The sequence below is a fragment of the Paramisgurnus dabryanus genome, chromosome 10 (assembly GCF_030506205.2).
Source record: "Paramisgurnus dabryanus chromosome 10, PD_genome_1.1, whole genome shotgun sequence".
NCBI lineage: Eukaryota > Metazoa > Chordata > Actinopteri > Cypriniformes > Cobitidae > Paramisgurnus > Paramisgurnus dabryanus.
In genome coordinates this window covers 3675712-3692675 of record NC_133346.1, presented here as the reverse complement: position 1 = coordinate 3692675, position 16964 = coordinate 3675712, and the positions used below count along the sequence as shown (strand labels likewise).

Here is a 16964-nt window from a genome sequence, read left to right as displayed (position 1 = left end):
TCATTCATTATGCTTAAAGCGAAAAAGTACTGTCACTGTACTCGAACCCCAACAGAAGCTGCAGGTCTCCATGCTCCGATTTTCTCGGCCGGGACGCCCACTCTGCATTCGACCATTTCAGAGCACACGTCACCTTACGTTTTGGCTCCCTGCCCCCAGCTGTACTGTGTTATTGATATTGAAACTATGCAAAGGGAAGTTTGTGCATATGGCAGAATAAAAGAAGAAGGTGCGTGTACAATAGAGCTGTGACATTTTAGTCCTAAAATAAACGGACACTTGTTTGCTGAGTCTGCAGCGGGTGTGTATTTTTGTGTTTAATGGGCTGTTCAGTTTTCCGTGTTCCATCTCTACCTGCCTCGTAAACCTTGTGAAGACACTCACCTCGACGAAAGACATTGTAAAATAAAGACACATTAACCTGCTGTCATACTTAACCACCTCTCACGGCCTCCAGGAAATGGTGGGGGTTTATTCGCGTTAACCCGCAGTAAACAGTCATGTAGATCCTTGTGTTTTTCGGGCTGGGTGTGGTTTGTGTTGGCCTGCATGCTCTTGTGAGCGTTTCCCCCTTGTAACGTCTGAAGCCCACATCTCGCTATAGATCGAATGCTTGCGTGGGGCTGGTATAGACGATCAGATTTGGTTAAATTGTCAAATCAGCAGTGATGTGAGATGGGTCGTATGACTAGGCCTGCATGGAATCTTCCCACAAAATTCCTATGAAAGCTCAGGAGATTATTAAAGAGATTAGATTTCTGTCGTTCAAGCTCCACATATCCCCTTGCATTGCTTATTAAATATTTTGTCTTGTTTAGTCTAATTTAACACAGAAAAGTGCGTGACTATCCATAAGAAACATGTATTGTGTTTGACCTAAGCTTGCAGTCTGTTGAGTCTCTCATGGGAACAGAGATGGTGTCCAGGAATAAAGGCTAAAGGTGAAATTCATCCAAAAAAGCATCCAGTCTTGTGTTTTAATGCTGCTTTTCAAAATATTTTTTTCTATTAAAATGCACTTCCTACTTATCAGAGGCTCTGCATTAATGCTAATAATGCTGTAAATAGTAGAGGTCGACCGATAGTGGATTTTACCGATAACTACGTTGGACCGTACTTGCTTATATCCGATTAATCGACCGATAGTTTTTCATATGGATGTTGGATAAAAACACAACAAATAACACACAAAGAGGGAACAGTCCTGAACCATGAAAATGTGCTAAATAAAATAAATGTATAAATAAAATATATTAATTATATTAATGTACAGCAGTATATTGCAAGATATAATAAAAAAGATAAAAATTTACTGAAAAAATATTTTTATTTTCTGGATATGTTAAAGGGATAGTTCAGCCAAAAATGATACTTAACCCATGATTTACTCACCCACAAGCCGTCCGAGATGCATACTGTATGTCATATGCATCTCAGACGGCTTGGGGGTGAGTAAAGCATAAGTTTTATGTAATTTTTGGCTATTTCTTTAATGTAGCCGATAACTGCATATTGTTTGCTTTCTAACTTAAAATATGCAACTTAGCTGGTTAAATCATGGATAATAGTAACCAGCTGGATGTAAACTAATGCAGATGGATGGTAATAATAATCATGACATTAAACATTTGTGTTGGATTTATCTGCGTATATTTGATTTTTTTAGTTTGAGGTACTACTAATCTTAGCGTCTTGTCAGCCTTGACAAAAACATAGGTTTCTGCTATTGTTTCTCTGCTAATGCAGCATCTAGTCAGCAAAATAATTTTTATAATGATATGAAGCAATGGACACAAAACTATCGGCATTGATTTTTGTCGATTGTTCCACCAATGAACTATCGGTGCCGATTAATCGGCAAAACCGATTATTCGGTATACCTCTAGTAAATAGCAAAACATGACCCTGCACTTTGGGTCCGCAGCAACATATGATATGGACGCAACTCTGGCAACTTTGGCATGGATTTTTGATGATTGTTTCACCAATGAACTATCGGTGCCGATTAATCGGTAAAACCGATTATATGGTCTACCTGTAGTAAATACCAAAATGTTACGCTGCACTTTGGGTCTGCAGCAACACACTCGACACGTGTGAAGTCGACTAGACACACTAGACTGTTTACAAACCTTAAAGTCGCAATGAAATTGAAATAAAAAAAATTTGTTTTACAAATTATTTATCTGTAAGCTTCTTTATTTAAAAAATAAATAAATATGTCCTCATCATCTGAAATCAAAAACACAAATCTGCCCCCCTCAAAACAATCTCTCTTTACTTCTGGACATGTGGTATGGCAGGTGGGCGTGGTCCGGGAAAAGATTGTGGCAATTGGCAAATAGCAACGTGACCCAACTTCAAACGATCCAATCAGTTCTAGATGGACGAATTGAAGTCCAACCCTACTTTTTTTCATTACAGAACAGATATATACGTCACCACGGGGAAAATAAGACAATTGCTACTTCCGTTTCATGGTGACTATAAATTACTTATTGGCTAGCTTTTACAGCTCCATCCTCTATAGTAAAATCCTTAAAGGTGTAGTTCACCCAAAACTGAAAAATCTGCCTTTTACATACCTTTAAGTTGTTCCAAACTTGTAGAAATTCCTCTGTTTTGTTTAATACAAAGGAATATATTTTAAATAATGTTTGTAACCAGGGGCACCATAGACTTTCATAGTAGTTTAAAATTATACTATGGGTGTGAATGGTGCCCCAGATCTGTTTGGTTATTAACATTTGTAAAATATCTTTATTTGTGTTTAGCAGAACAAAGAAAGGTTTGTAACCGTTCCAAGGATGAGTACATTTAAAGGGTTAGTTCAGATTAAAATGTAAATTGTCATTTTACTAACCTTCTTGTCATTTTATGTTTTTTGTTCATAATGGGAGTGGATTGTCACCCAACCCTTTAACAATGTCTAAAATAGCCGTTTAATTTTAAATTGGTTTGTAACGACATGCATATCTTGACTGAGAACATGTATTAAGGAAGATAATAGGATATTGACTTTTTAATTTCCTCGGTTTTCTTTATAATTAACCCTGAAAATCTGGCAATGAAAACAGCAACAAATCCTTACAAGTCTACCTATAAATTATTCAGCAGCTGTATTCAGAGAGGCTCTCATTGGATTACTGTACTGATGAGTTTGTGATTCAATGACGGTTCTTTCAGATATATCCTCTGCTTTAAGAGGCAGTACACGCCTAGCTAACCCTACCTGTACTCGACTGCAATCATGTAGAGGGATCACTTTGTGAATTCAAAGTGCGATTAAGAGTAATCCATTAACTCAGTGACGTAACTTGTAAAGCGTCAGAATACTCTTTGCTTGATTTTATTTTTATCTGCCGATCTGTCACTTCTGCTCAGTTCCTGGTGGTCAAGAAAAAATGCGGAAAGGCTGACGAAGACAGTTTAAATCAATGTTATAGATTAAGTGTACGTCTGCTGTGATAGCTTCTTTTTAATTGGCTTTATCTTTTTTTACTGAAGTTGTCAGCCTATGCTTCACACACATCCTTAAACATGATAAAAGTCATTATACCACATGATTTATATTGCAATAGTCAATAATAGACATCACACAAAGTAAAACAGTTTGAGGCCGTTTACCATTTGTGCATTAATATTTTTAGGCTTTGCAGATGTTTGTATATTTCAGAGTTCCCACAGGTCCTTGAAATCCTTGAAAGTTTGTGAATCTGAGGAAAAATTCAAGGCCCTGGGAAGTTTTTGAAAATATACATGCATAGATACAGGTCTTTGGAAGTGCTTGAATCTATTTTATTCAATAAGTTTTCTGGGGAAAAAAATCCATATTATTCCCTGTGTAGTGTAGGATAATATCATAAATTTTCTAGCCTTTTAAGTACACGTGCTAAAATGTTCGCTTTAAATGCTTATATCTTCTGTATGCGAATGTTGATTCATACCAAAATGCTTTTTTGCATAGTTGTGTTTGACACATGAAAACGTCTCAGGTTACGGATGTAACTGTTGTTCCCTAAGAAGGGAACGAGACGCTGTGTCTCCCTTGCCATACTTCCTGCATCCCTGTAACGCCGTCTTTGGCAATATTTTAGATAGCGATATACTTCCTGGCTCCTGTGTCACCCTGTCTTTGTCGTTAAGCCTCATCATTGGTTGAATTTGATATACACATTCAGATGAACTAACTCCTGGAGGCGTCCCCAAAGTGTCACCGCAGTGACGCACCATGTGTTCCCTTGAAAGGGAACTGTAACAACGTATCTTAAAAGGTGACACGATGTAACCTTGCTCTCACTTGAAATGTGTCCCCACATTTAGTTCTTGAATTTGGAAAAGTCCTTGGAAAGTCCTTAAATTTGAAGTTAACTAAGGTGTGGGAACCCTGATATTTACAGATTTTGTCATTTGTGACCCTGGACTATAAAACCAGTCAAAGTCGCATGGGTATATTTGTAGCAATAGCAAGCTATACATTGTATGGGTCAAATTGATCGATTATTTCTGCCAAAAAAGGATAGTAAGTAAAGATCATGTTCCATTAGGGGTGGGCGATATGACCAAAAAAAAAACAAAAAAAATCACGATATGATTAATTTTATATCATGGTAGAGTTTTTTTTATCCTTTATTAAGGTTTATATGTTATTAAAATATTGCCATATGCCATATCATTTTCATAATTCTCCCAAAAAACGTATACATGCATAGAAAAGATATAAACAAACAAAATTCAAGCTCACTGAAGATAATGATAATAAATAATAATGTATATTTTATATCTTATTAAAGGTAGAAAAGTGATTTAATCAAGAGAAGTGAGAGATTTTCACAAAAACATGAGTGACAGACAGGAGCAAAATTAGGTAACTTTCCCTTTAAGACCAAAGTCCGGATCCAATCTACTGTTACACGTGCGTTTTCTCTTCCCTAGATTCTTAAATGGACGTGTTTATGAGGATACTTGCAAGGACGGGAATTTGGTTTTGTATTTAAGTCAAATAAAGCACCAAAAATTCTCACAAGCTTAATGAGCAGCGGATGTGCGACTTACGTGCTCCTCTCACACAAAAACATGCGCAAATATCACTTGTTTTAAAACTGCGGTGCTTAAATGCGTGTTCAAACGTCAAGTTTCCATGACCACATGCACAGCAACGTGACTTGGAGGCGTAACCTCGATATAGACAATAGTCTAAAATCTCAACCGGTGACAAATTTCTACCGGTTAATCGCCCACCCCTATGTTCCATGAAGATGTTTTGTTAATTTCCTACTGTAAAAATATAAAACATTTATTTATCATTTTGCTGCGTACACATCAAATGCGAAGCTTTGCATTCCTCGCTCTAGATTACTCGTGGGATTTAACTTTGATTATGCAAATTTTTGCTTAAGTTAAATAATTTTTTACTTGTGCGAAGACGTGTTTGAGGCGATTACCACGTTTTTTGCGGCAATTGCGCCACCCGATTTGCGTCTCTGCATTGACTTTGTATGTTATCTACTTGCGCAAATTGTTGAATTCCGGTTTGGTGTGTACGCCCCATTAGTAATTTGTGTTCCTAAGGAATTAATTTGGACAACTTTAGAGGCGATTTTCTCAATTTTTAGATTTTGTTTTCTACTCTTAGATTCCAGATTTTTTAAATAGTTGTGTCTCGGCCAAATATTTTCCTTTCCTAACAAACCATACATCAGTAAAAAGTTTATTTATTTGTTTTTCCATTGATGTATAAATAAAATGACCCTTATGAGTGGTTTTGTGGTCAAGGGTCACATATACATATATAGACCCGCATGCATTAGAGCATCTCCATGTTCATCCAATCAGATGATCCATGACTGTTCCCATGTGTCTGTCATCAGCCGGGTTTATGCTACTCTTGGTATAGTTAAGACTTTTTGACTGTAAACGGCAAACGACAGGAAAGGGAGGATAAGTGTTTGAGAGATAACAGAAGGGAGGAAGAGGATGGAGGGGACGATACTGGACAGAGAAGAAAATTGGACCTCCATATTGGTTTTCCTTTGGCGAGCATTTTAACTCTTATTGCTCACATTTTGTGTAAAATTTTCTGATGATGATGATATTTTTCTTTGTAATCTCCCAAAAGATAATTCCAGTGTAATCCAGTTAGCGCCTGCATTACCCTCCTATTTTTTAACAGCAGTAATCAGCTCGCACTAATACTGAAGGTGTCAGAAGCGGCAGCGCTGTCGGTGTTGTTTTGTCTCTGAAACTGTCCTGCTAAGCCTGTATCATCATCATCATCAATAAAACTGTGTTCCTTCCTCTTCTAAAAATCCTTTCGTTAATCTCTTCTGTTTTTATCACTCACAAGGGTACAATCCCTTGTTCACACCCTCCGATATCATTTCACGCTCTGACTTTTGCCCCGTGTGCCCGACCAATCAGACTCTTAAGACAAGCATTAGCTGCGGTTGCGCTCCGCCTCTGTTCCATCAGATGCCTGTTGTTGTTGCTATGGCAACAGTCTCATCTTTTTTGTCTGTGCTGAAGTTTTCCCCCGTGCCACATCGCCGCCTCGTGAGCACATGGGTTGGTTATTTGAAATAAACTTCCACTGACGGGAACTAGTAAAGCAAAGACTGCGGACCGATGGATGATTTTCTGAATTGCCGCGATTTAGGATAATCCTCTTTACGGTAACTAATCCAGTCCACAGGTTAGGCTGTATTATCGTGTCTCATCCGTTGAGAGTTTTCAGTGCCTGCACTGTGCCAGGATCAGTAAGCCTTTATTGGGTCATGTTTCACCCTTGTCAAGTAAAAAAAAAAATATATGCAATAAATGCAGACTGATAAGTATTGTTTTGACATTTTCATGACACTTAGCAGCATTTCCTCCTCTTATTCTCATTAACGTAATGCGTCCGGATGTTTTACTTATAAATTTGTAATTCTCATTATCCTCAGTGGTGATTCTCATTACTGTAATACTGTATCCTTTCCAGACACATTTAGTTTAATCTTTCTGTAATGATGTTGCTCCGTTCCATTAAAAACATGTTGACGCAAAATATATAATTTCTTTCTTTATTTTTCGCTTTTAGTGTACAATATTAACAAGACATGTTTTTCTTCATGAAATTTACTCAATCCTCGCACACACAGGGCTGTAAAATGCCTTTATTTTTAAATGTAGAGGAGATGAAACCTTCGCTCTCGCTGCTACATCGAATATATTCTACATGATGTAATATCCATGAAATATATCCTTGAAATATCCATGGCCTTGTGTGTTTTCACTGTGTAACGTTAGGAAAATAGTGTAAGTACTTCCTTATTTTCAAAGCAAAAGTATAATATTTATTCATGGTTTTGCAGCTGTCACCTTATTATGTGTTGTGGTTATGCTTTTGTTTATCTTGGCGTGAACGCCTTGATGGCAAAATATATCCTTCGTATTCAATAAATAGCAGGTCGTCCATCAATCATTTTTGTCGCATCTTATCTAACCGATCTCCTTCCTTCCCCGTGTCGCCCAGGTTTCCTCTTGTTCAAGGATTTCTGCCTGAATGAGATTGACGAGGCCGTGCCGCAGCTGAAGTTTTACGAGGAGGTAAAATCGATTTTGTTTTACAAGCGCTTGCTTTACAAAGCTGGATTGTAGGTGTTTCAACTCGACTGCTGCGTCCAGCTGTATTTGTCTCCTGACTTACTTTGTATCATCTGCATGACCCATAATAACAGTTGATTTGAGAACTCACCCACAGTTTTGTTGGCTAAAGTACGGGAGATTGTGTGTCTAATCATCATTTTGTTTTGTCATCGTCAGATTAAAGAGTACGAGAAATTAGACTCGGAAGATGAGAGGCTAACTCGCAGTCGACAAATTTACGACGTCTACATAATGAAGGAGCTTCTGTCGTGTTCACATGTAAGGCAAAATAAATGAAAGAATGACTTGCAGTTATTTCATGTGCACGTGATGCAACGCACAAAAGCGGTGTGTGGTTCTATAACCTTGCTAGCTGGAGGCAAAGGATTATGGGTATTCAATAAAGGTGCCATTCAATAAATTTCCTTTTAGGCTGTGCCTTTCTCTAGTCTTCATCTTTAACTTTTTTGAAATAGGAAGTTTAAATGAACCAACACAAAGGCCTTTAAGACACTCAAGGCTTGAGTGATTGTCACAGCTCCATGTTTTCATAACAAGGAACCAAGCTCGGGAGGTTAATGTCAATGCCTAGCGTTTATTAAGGGGAAACTGATGTTGTTGTTGCTGCTTTACCATTTTGACCTCTCTTATCTGCAAGCGTCACTTAATCTCTCTTCCTTTCTCACAGCCCTTTTCACAGAAAGCAGTTGACCATGTTCAAACTCACCTAGCAAAGAAACAAGTTCCTCCAAATCTCTTTCAGGTGAGCAAATAAAATCGAACCTCGGTTTTGTTGGATTTAACATAAAATTAGTTTGGAGACCCACAAGTTTATGATGCATTTCTGTGTTTTTAGCCATACATAGTTGAAATCTGCGACAGCCTTCGAGGGAAAATCTTTCAGAAATTCATAGAAAGGTAAAGGAAATGGCTCCCACACAATACTTTGTACGTTATATGTCTGTTTTTAGCTTCTCACTTTTTTTGCTGGTCTGTAGTGCTGCATGGTATAATTTTTTTTTAAGTTAATTAATTTATTGCTTGCTATATTATGCGATAAACAATATGCAGTATGATGATGCGTTGTTTGTAAAAATCAATTTTAAAGAATTAGTCAAAAGAAAAATCCAGATAATTTACTCACCACCATGTCATCCAAAATGTTGATGTCTGTCTTTGTTCAGTCGAGAAGAAATTATGTTTTTTGAGGAAAACATTTCAGGATTTTTCTCATTTTAATGGACTTTAATGGACCCCAACACTTAACAGTTTTATTGCAGTTTAATTTTGCAGTTTCAAAGGACTCTAAACGATCACAAACGAGGCATAAGGGTCTTATCTAGCGAAACAATAATCATTTTTGGCAAGAAAAAAATGCACTTTTTAAACCACAACTTCTCGTCTTCCTTCGGCTGTGTGACGCTATAGGGCGACCTCACGTAATTGCATAATGCCGTGGAAAGGTCACGTGTTACATATATGAAACGCACAGTTGCCGACCATTTTAAACAATAAAATGACACAAAGACATTAATTAGTATCATTCGACATACAACAACGTCGGAATGGTCCTTTTTCTCCACACTTGTAAACACTGGGGCGTAGTTTCGCATACATCATTCGTGACCTCTTGACGTGATGACGTATTGCATGAGGTCACGCTGGTGCATCAAAGGATGAGATGGACGAGAAGTTGTGGTTTAAAACTGAATATTTTTTATTTTTTGTGTCAAAAATGACAATCGTTTCACTAGATAAGACCCTTATGCCTCGTTTGAGATCGTTCTGAGTCCTTTGAAACTGCAATTTTAAACTGCACTAAAACTGTTAAGTGTTGGGGTCCATTAAAGGCGGAGTCCACGATGTTTGAAAAACGGTTTGGAAAAGGAGACGGGCCGACTACCAAAACACACTTATAGCCAATCAAATCAAATCAAATGCCGGGTTGCGTATGTGTGGGGCGGGTCTATCAACGGAATGTCCAGATTCTATTGGGGTAGGGGCGTGTTTGTTTAGGCGATTTCAAATATCAACACTGGCTTTCAAACATCGTGGACTCCGCCTTTAAAGTCCATTAAAATGAGAAAAATCCTGGAATGTTTTCTTACGCGTATCAACTATTACACTGAGCTAAGGTTACTATGTAAAATAGTCTATACAAGTCTTTAAAATTTTACCTGGCTGCCAAACCTCTCTCCACACAGTTGTGATCCATGCTTGTTGTCTCTCCTCGTCTTTAGCAAACCAAAACATTTTATTTTCAACAAGGTAGTTCAGTTTAGCCACTAGCCAGATAAATAAATAAATAAATACAGACCAGAAGTTCACTTTAATTCAGGCACGTAACCATGAGAATTGTGTGTCCAATGAAAGTGATTTGCAGCCCTGCTGGTCTGTAAACATTTTTTTTTTATTCTAGTGACAAGTTCACGCGTTTCTGTCAGTGGAAGAATGTAGAACTCAACATCCATGTGAGTATTTAACACTTTATAAGATATTTTGCTCTATTTTTTAAACCAGACTGTAAATTTAAGAAAAGCAATGTCTTGATGATTGTTAACTGTGGTGTGCTCATCTGGATTGGTTAACCTCACCAATTCATTTTATTCCTTACTCTCACCTGTAGTTGACAATGAACGATTTCAGCGTGCATCGGATCATCGGCCGGGGAGGTTTTGGAGAGGTGTATGGATGCAGGAAGGCTGACACGGGGAAAATGTAAGTTGCGTTTAAAAAAAACAAGCACATCAGCAAAGTTTTGGATCGAAAGATCTGCTCACTGTGTTCGTCTTAGGTATGCCATGAAGTGTTTGGATAAGAAACGGATCAAAATGAAACAGGGCGAAACATTGGCGCTTAATGAGAGGATCATGCTGTCGTTGGTTAGCACAGGGGTGAGTGACATTTTCTCAAGTTACTTGGGCGTTTCCGCACTTAAAACTCAATAAACACAAGATAGAATCACTGTAATTGCTCATTTTAAACCCTTATTGTCTTTATTTGTGTCTCTCTTACTGTCTCACCCTCTCTCTGCAGGACTGCCCTTTCATAGTGTGTATGACGTATGCCTTCCACACCCCGGATAAACTGTGTTTCATCCTGGACTTGATGAACGGTGAGAACTAAAGCCTGTTCATACCAACAGGATTCAAATACACGTCACATTAATTTCAACCTTTAACATTATAGTTTACATAATACAGTGATAGATCAGATTAATAAAAGACAGATCAGCTGTACCGCTACTTTCTCAGAAAAACCCAAGCCCCTGGAGGCGTACCGCGGGCCGACCGTGTCACGAGCAAGCAACACACAAAACATTATCTCACAATCTCTAGACAACTTAAAGGAGACATATCATGCTAAATCCACTTTCTTAGCTCTTAAATGCATTTTGTTGTATATTTGTAGTGTTTAGAAGTACATAAAAGTTGAAATAAGTCTCTTCAGGTGCTTTGTTGATATCTTTATATTCTGTTTTGGTCATATTTTCCAACCGGTTCTGATTTTTCTATTATCTATTACGTTTTTTGAACAATTACGTCACAGTATTTGAAGCGGAACTGCCAAATAAGGACATCGACTCTCAGTCCAACACTACGAGCAATCCGCCATTTTCAATTTCTCGCTGCGATATTGTAGTCCAAGCTCAAGGATGCAGAAGTTACAAGAGAGTAAATCAAAATGTTCGGTTGTTGAACCTGTGCCTGGTTGAGTTTTATTTTTCACAGAAATGTCATTTTTTAGTGCGCGAAGCACTTCAAGGATAACTATTTCACCAACCTCCACCAGTATAAAGTAGGATTTGCCGATAGACTTCGTCTGATTGAGGGGTCAATTACTTCTATCTTTGGAGACGACGAGCAGAGCACTTCGGTAAGCTGTAAATAACTTTAAAAACAGTAAAGTACACGGTTGTCATGGTTTAGCAGTGCCGTTTCTTAATCCGAAGGCTGCAGCCTGCATGTCGCATGTCGTCATCAACCCGGGATTAAGTTATAGCATATTACAACAACTTACAATTAACTAAGAATGATAGTCAACTTTATAATTGTTAATATTCTGAAATATTAACACACCATTGCGATACCTCCATATGAAGACGTTGTTCTGCAAGTTCGTCGTCTTCATTTTCATCTCGCTCCAATTCAGACTCTGGCGCGAACATGTAAGGCTGGATGGACAAGTCTTCCGTTGTTGACATTTTGTGAATAACGAGTAAATAAAACGTTTCTGTGCCACTAGATAATCGTATCTCTGCTATAAAACTACAAAAATGGCTGAACGGGGTGGAGTTTAACCGAGTGTCACCTCTGCAACCTGGAGAGGGGGCAGGGTATGACGTGCATTTAAAAAGACAGTACCAAAACGAGTTGCTCTCAGATGCACATCAGAAAAGGGGTAGAAAGGGGGCCTGTGGGGCTATAATAATGAGGAATTCAGACCCAAGCATTGCAGTTTCGCTTTATATAGACCACAAATAGATGATTTATATGTAAAAAGGACAGATTTAAAAGCATGATATGTCTGCTTTAAGATTCCCTACATGTTCGTGTCTTTTAAATTATATGCACGATTGCCAAGAACAAAAACAGACATCTGATGCAGTTTAACTTACTGCCTGCAACTCATGACCTAGTTGGGACCTCCCCATTTCAACAAACTCCAGCTTTAAACAAACACACGGCTACCCCGGATAAACAAACTATAACCATTGTTTTCATAATGCTGGGTTCATTGGGAAGCTGAACTAGTTTAAATTTGCCTAGCTTAAGATGTTTTTTATTTAGTAATGACTTTGACTTTATTTTTTATTCAAAAAATAGTTCAACGGTATTTCATGTATTCTGACTTATTAACACAGTTTAAGAGTTGGTTTCCTCATGCTAAACAAATGCAAATTGTCAAAAAAGCAGTCGGGCGTGTTACAGAGTATTTCTGTGCCGAATTCACTTCACCAGGGTTTGTAAAAGTTTTTTCGATTACGGGTCCAGCTGATGTTTCAGGGGTAAGCTATACGTATCACTTCTTTTTATGGGCACTTCATTCGGAAAACCATGCCCACATGTCAATCAGCGTGAGGGCAAGGAACCGAGGACGCTAAGTTACAGGAATCTCTTTACACGACAGCTTTATTTTATATCAAACTCAACAATGGCATGAAAAAAGTGTGTTTTTGGATGTAAGGAGAAGAAAGCCAGCCTTATGAAAACAATGGATATAGTTTGTTTATCCGGGGGTAGCAGCGTGTGTGTTTGTTTAACGCTGGATTTCATTGAAAAGTCTCAACCGGGTCATGAGTTGCTTGCGGTAAGTAAAACTTCTGTTATATGTTGGAAATTTGCGCGTATGTGCATAACATTAATGACACGAACATGTAGTGAACCATACGTTATCCAGTCAGCATTGTATAATGTGTTCACTTGGACTCGCTCCTCCCGCAGCTCGTAACTCTTCCTTCCAAATTATTTACTACGTTATCAGAAAAAATCTGTAAATCTGATCTGTCTTTTACAAATCTGATAAAACTAAAAACTCTTCGGAGATATGAAGGATGTAATACTAGTCTATAGGTACTTCAGATTAACATTATATATGCCAAACAGCGTGTGTTATAAACGCTTTAATGTGCCCTTTTATGCTACATACACACCAAATGCGGGACGTCGCGTTACTCGCTCTAGATTACTTGCAGGATTTAACTTCGTGTCATGTGAATTTTTCACTCAAGTTGAATATTTTCAGACGCGTTTGAGGCGAATAATGCGTGTGTGTGTGTTTTTGCGGCAAAGGCGCCGCCCATATTGCGTCATTCGCATCACCCCACGCAAGGACGTGTCTGATCGTGTCTTTGCATTGACTTTGAATATAATCTACTCGCGCAAATCGTTGAACTTGTGTCTGGTGTGAACCCACAGTTAATCTTACGAAACATTATCTGAAACGATCTCTCTTTATTACCTGGCACGAGGGCGGGGCTATCGGAGACTTGTTTCTGCCAGGGAAAAGATCGCAGTGATTAGCAACATGGCCCTACGATCCAATCAAGTCCCACCCTACATATTTTTTTCTCATTTCATAATCCATTTGCATATATAAATATACTTTAAACGTTACAGGGAAAAAAGACAATCACTACACAGTTATTGCGACATATAGCGCCCAGTTTTAGTTTATTGTGCGTCTTTGCTGGTTTGTTTTTTGACAGTCTTTAAACCTTGTTTTCTTTTTTAGTTATTGCAAAACTATTGCGGTATGCATATTGCAGTATGCGCTTCTTCGGTATTCGTCTGTTTTTTGTATAGATGGTTTTAGCAGCAACAAAAACACACTTCTCTGGTGACGTCGATGTCGTGTCTGCTCTTGTGTGGTGTGTGCGTGCACTATTCCAGTTATAAAGTGACGTCCGCTGTACTTCCTGCACTAAAATTGCCTTAATAAATAAAGCAAGATCGTTACGTACGAATCTGTCCTGTTCCGAAACTTGTACGAATCTCTGCGAAGTGCATTCGGCACATAAATACTCATACGTCTAAATGCTGTGTTATGCATGAAAATAGCTTTAGACCACCCTTTAAAGATATCAAGGTTATATTTTCACACTATATTCTTTACGTTATGTAGGATGATTTTATTTAGAAAACAATAAAGTTGGGTTTTCACAGACACGATCACGTTATTTATAAAACTCTCAATCTGTATGTGTCTATGACGTGTATGATAAAGCTAATATGCGCTAAATGCTCTGTTTTGAAGTCTAGAGCCTATTTTTGTATGAAATGAATGTGTATATTCTTAAAAACCATGAACGCTATCTGATCTTACAGATATAAACCCCTTCCACTCCATGTTAGAAAAGGCTCTAATCTTTGGGCTTCCTCTATAACTTAATGCCAACCCGAACGAAAGGCGGAGCTTCCTTTTTTAAATGCACTCACACTTCCTGTATCTGCTCTGCACTTCTCTGAACGTCTTTCTGGATGTGGGAAACATCACCCACGCAGTTCTTCAGGAACCGTAGTCTTGCCTTAACAAAAGCGTTTATGCATTGATGTTTAATAATAGCGCAGAGTGATGAACGTTTCCCCAGAAATCTGAGGAGCGGTTATGAGCACCAAATGTTCTTCGGCTATGTGACGTCTCTCTTTCAGAATAGATCATGAATGAAAAAATCTCTTTACTAGATATAGATATAAAATACACTCCTTTGCAACCCATTGATTGTCTCTTCTCTTTATAGGCGGAGATCTCCACTATCACCTCTCTCAGCACGGGGTGTTCAGCGAGAAGGACATGCGATTTTATGCAGCTGAGATCATCCTGGGCCTCGAGCACATGCACAATCGATTCGTCGTCTACAGAGATCTCAAGGTAAAGTCGTCACCGTCCGCCGTTCGTACGATCCGCTGCATTCTTCTCTTAAAAAGGATTGTTTGGTCTTTCTGTCACTGAAAAAAACTACTTGCACCTCATCCAGCGGTCCACTGTTGCCTTTAAAAAGGGAAAATAAAATGTTCTGCTCAAGTTTGTGTATTTTGTAACGTAAGCTGCTATCTGTTCTGCATCGTCATCCCAGGTTATTTTTTATTAAGCTTGGCCGAGCCGTCCGTCTTGGCAGCACTGTTCATTGTCTTCCAACTGGAAAGTGCGTCATACGACAGAGCGAGTCGAGGTTAAGCCGCTGTCCCGAATGCAGGGCCTGTCGCGTAATTTGTCGACCCTCTGCATAGAAGCAGCATGTGGAGTGTAGTTATGCAATCAGTATAAATTATGCAGTTTTAAGTGAGATATTCAAGCTTCGCACTGCCAGATGGCTGAAGATGTGCAGGATCTTCCCTGGCATGCGAAATGTAAGGCTGCGCATGCTTGCTTTCTGTTAGCAAACCTTTGCGTTGTTTTTCACAGTATCAGTGCTGTTTGTATAATAGAAATATCACATTTGATTACTGTTAAACCTAAGCAGTGTTACTGAGAACTGAAAGTCATGGGAAGATGCATCTCGAAATTTAATAGCTGTTTGGACTGTTTTTGTCTATTTGACGTTTTATCTCCAGAATATTTACTAATCAAATAAGAGTCCGTTCTATGTAAATACATTTTTTTAGACAGGCTTAACGGTCAGGGCATTAAGCGTTGCATTAAGTCTGCAAATACAGTTCTGAATTGTATTTATTTTGCAACGTGGTACTGCCTGATTGATGGCAGCGCGAGCAAACACATCATCAGCATTATTGGACACGTAGCCAGTGTTGCAATAACGCCGTTTGTTTCAGCGAATTTCGTTTTAATTGAAATGCCGATTGTAAGGTCTGTTCACTGTCAGGCTGTTAAAGATTTTTGGACGATGTCCTTATCTCAACATCACTTTCTCTTCTCCCCAGCCTGCGAATATCCTGCTAGACGAACACGGACACGTTCGTATCTCTGACCTGGGCCTGGCCTGCGATTTCTCCAAGAAAAAACCTCACGCCAGTGTGTAAGTTCCTCTTCAGTGGGCCTCAATGCTTCAGTCATCTTTTATTTGTTTCATTGGAAGTCTCTTTCTATGAAAGGTGTGGCTTCTCTGTTCAGATTAAGGTGATGTTCAGTTTTACAATGTTTGAATGTTTTGTTTTATTAAACACACACCCAGGCATCTATTTCGTATTAGGACAGAAACATTGTCTACGTCTTTATGCAAATGCGCAAACGGATATCAAACTAGGTAGAAACACTTGTGCCATACCTGTGTAGAGTTTGTGTCATAATTACACGACAAAGGTTTCACTTTAATCTACACACTTGTTTAAGTTTTAAATAATTAAAGTCCTTGCATAGTCAATCATTTTATCACTTAAAACTTGATCATCATAATAGCATATGTAAGTAAAAAGACAGTAATTTCTTCATGCTTTAAAACAACTTGAATGTGACTCTATACCCTTGCCTAGTTTAGAATAAATATGCAAATTAGTCCTGCCTCTACCAAGTACCACATCTTGGACCGTAAATATGAATATGCAAATGGACCCCGCCTCTACTCAGCACCACAGCTTTGATCTCTTATAGGATATGCAAATTAGTCCCGCCTCTACTCAGCACCACAGCATGGATTATGGAGACAGAGAGCAACGCGTCATACCCTGAAAACCACGCAGAGCGGGGAGAAAACAACCCATTCGTCTCCATTGACTTTGTATTGCGAGAGGCCGCCTGCTTGACATTTCTGGCTTATAACAAAAACAGAATAATTCCTAAAAGCTCTGCTGTGTGACAGGGTGTATGGCTAGCAAGCCAAAAAACCCAGTAATACGTTTTTATAATCTGCCGACCCCCAAAAACGAGTGTTTAAAGACACA

At 38.6% G+C, this 16964-nt stretch overlaps 1 protein-coding gene across 1 annotated transcript in view; it reads left to right on the top strand.

Moving 5' to 3' along the window:
* Nucleotides 1-16964, top strand: part of grk3 (G protein-coupled receptor kinase 3) — a 68548-nt gene that overhangs the window by 25135 nt on the left and 26449 nt on the right. The window contains exons 3-12 of the mRNA XM_065262448.2: nt 7514-7587; nt 7804-7905; nt 8315-8389; nt 8483-8544; nt 10046-10097; nt 10253-10344; nt 10421-10520; nt 10663-10741; nt 14867-14997; nt 16008-16102. Coding sequence (XP_065118520.1) covers nt 7514-7587; nt 7804-7905; nt 8315-8389; nt 8483-8544; nt 10046-10097; nt 10253-10344; nt 10421-10520; nt 10663-10741; nt 14867-14997; nt 16008-16102 — 862 coding nt within the window. The remainder of the gene's footprint in view (nt 1-7513; nt 7588-7803; nt 7906-8314; nt 8390-8482; nt 8545-10045; nt 10098-10252; nt 10345-10420; nt 10521-10662; nt 10742-14866; nt 14998-16007; nt 16103-16964) is intronic.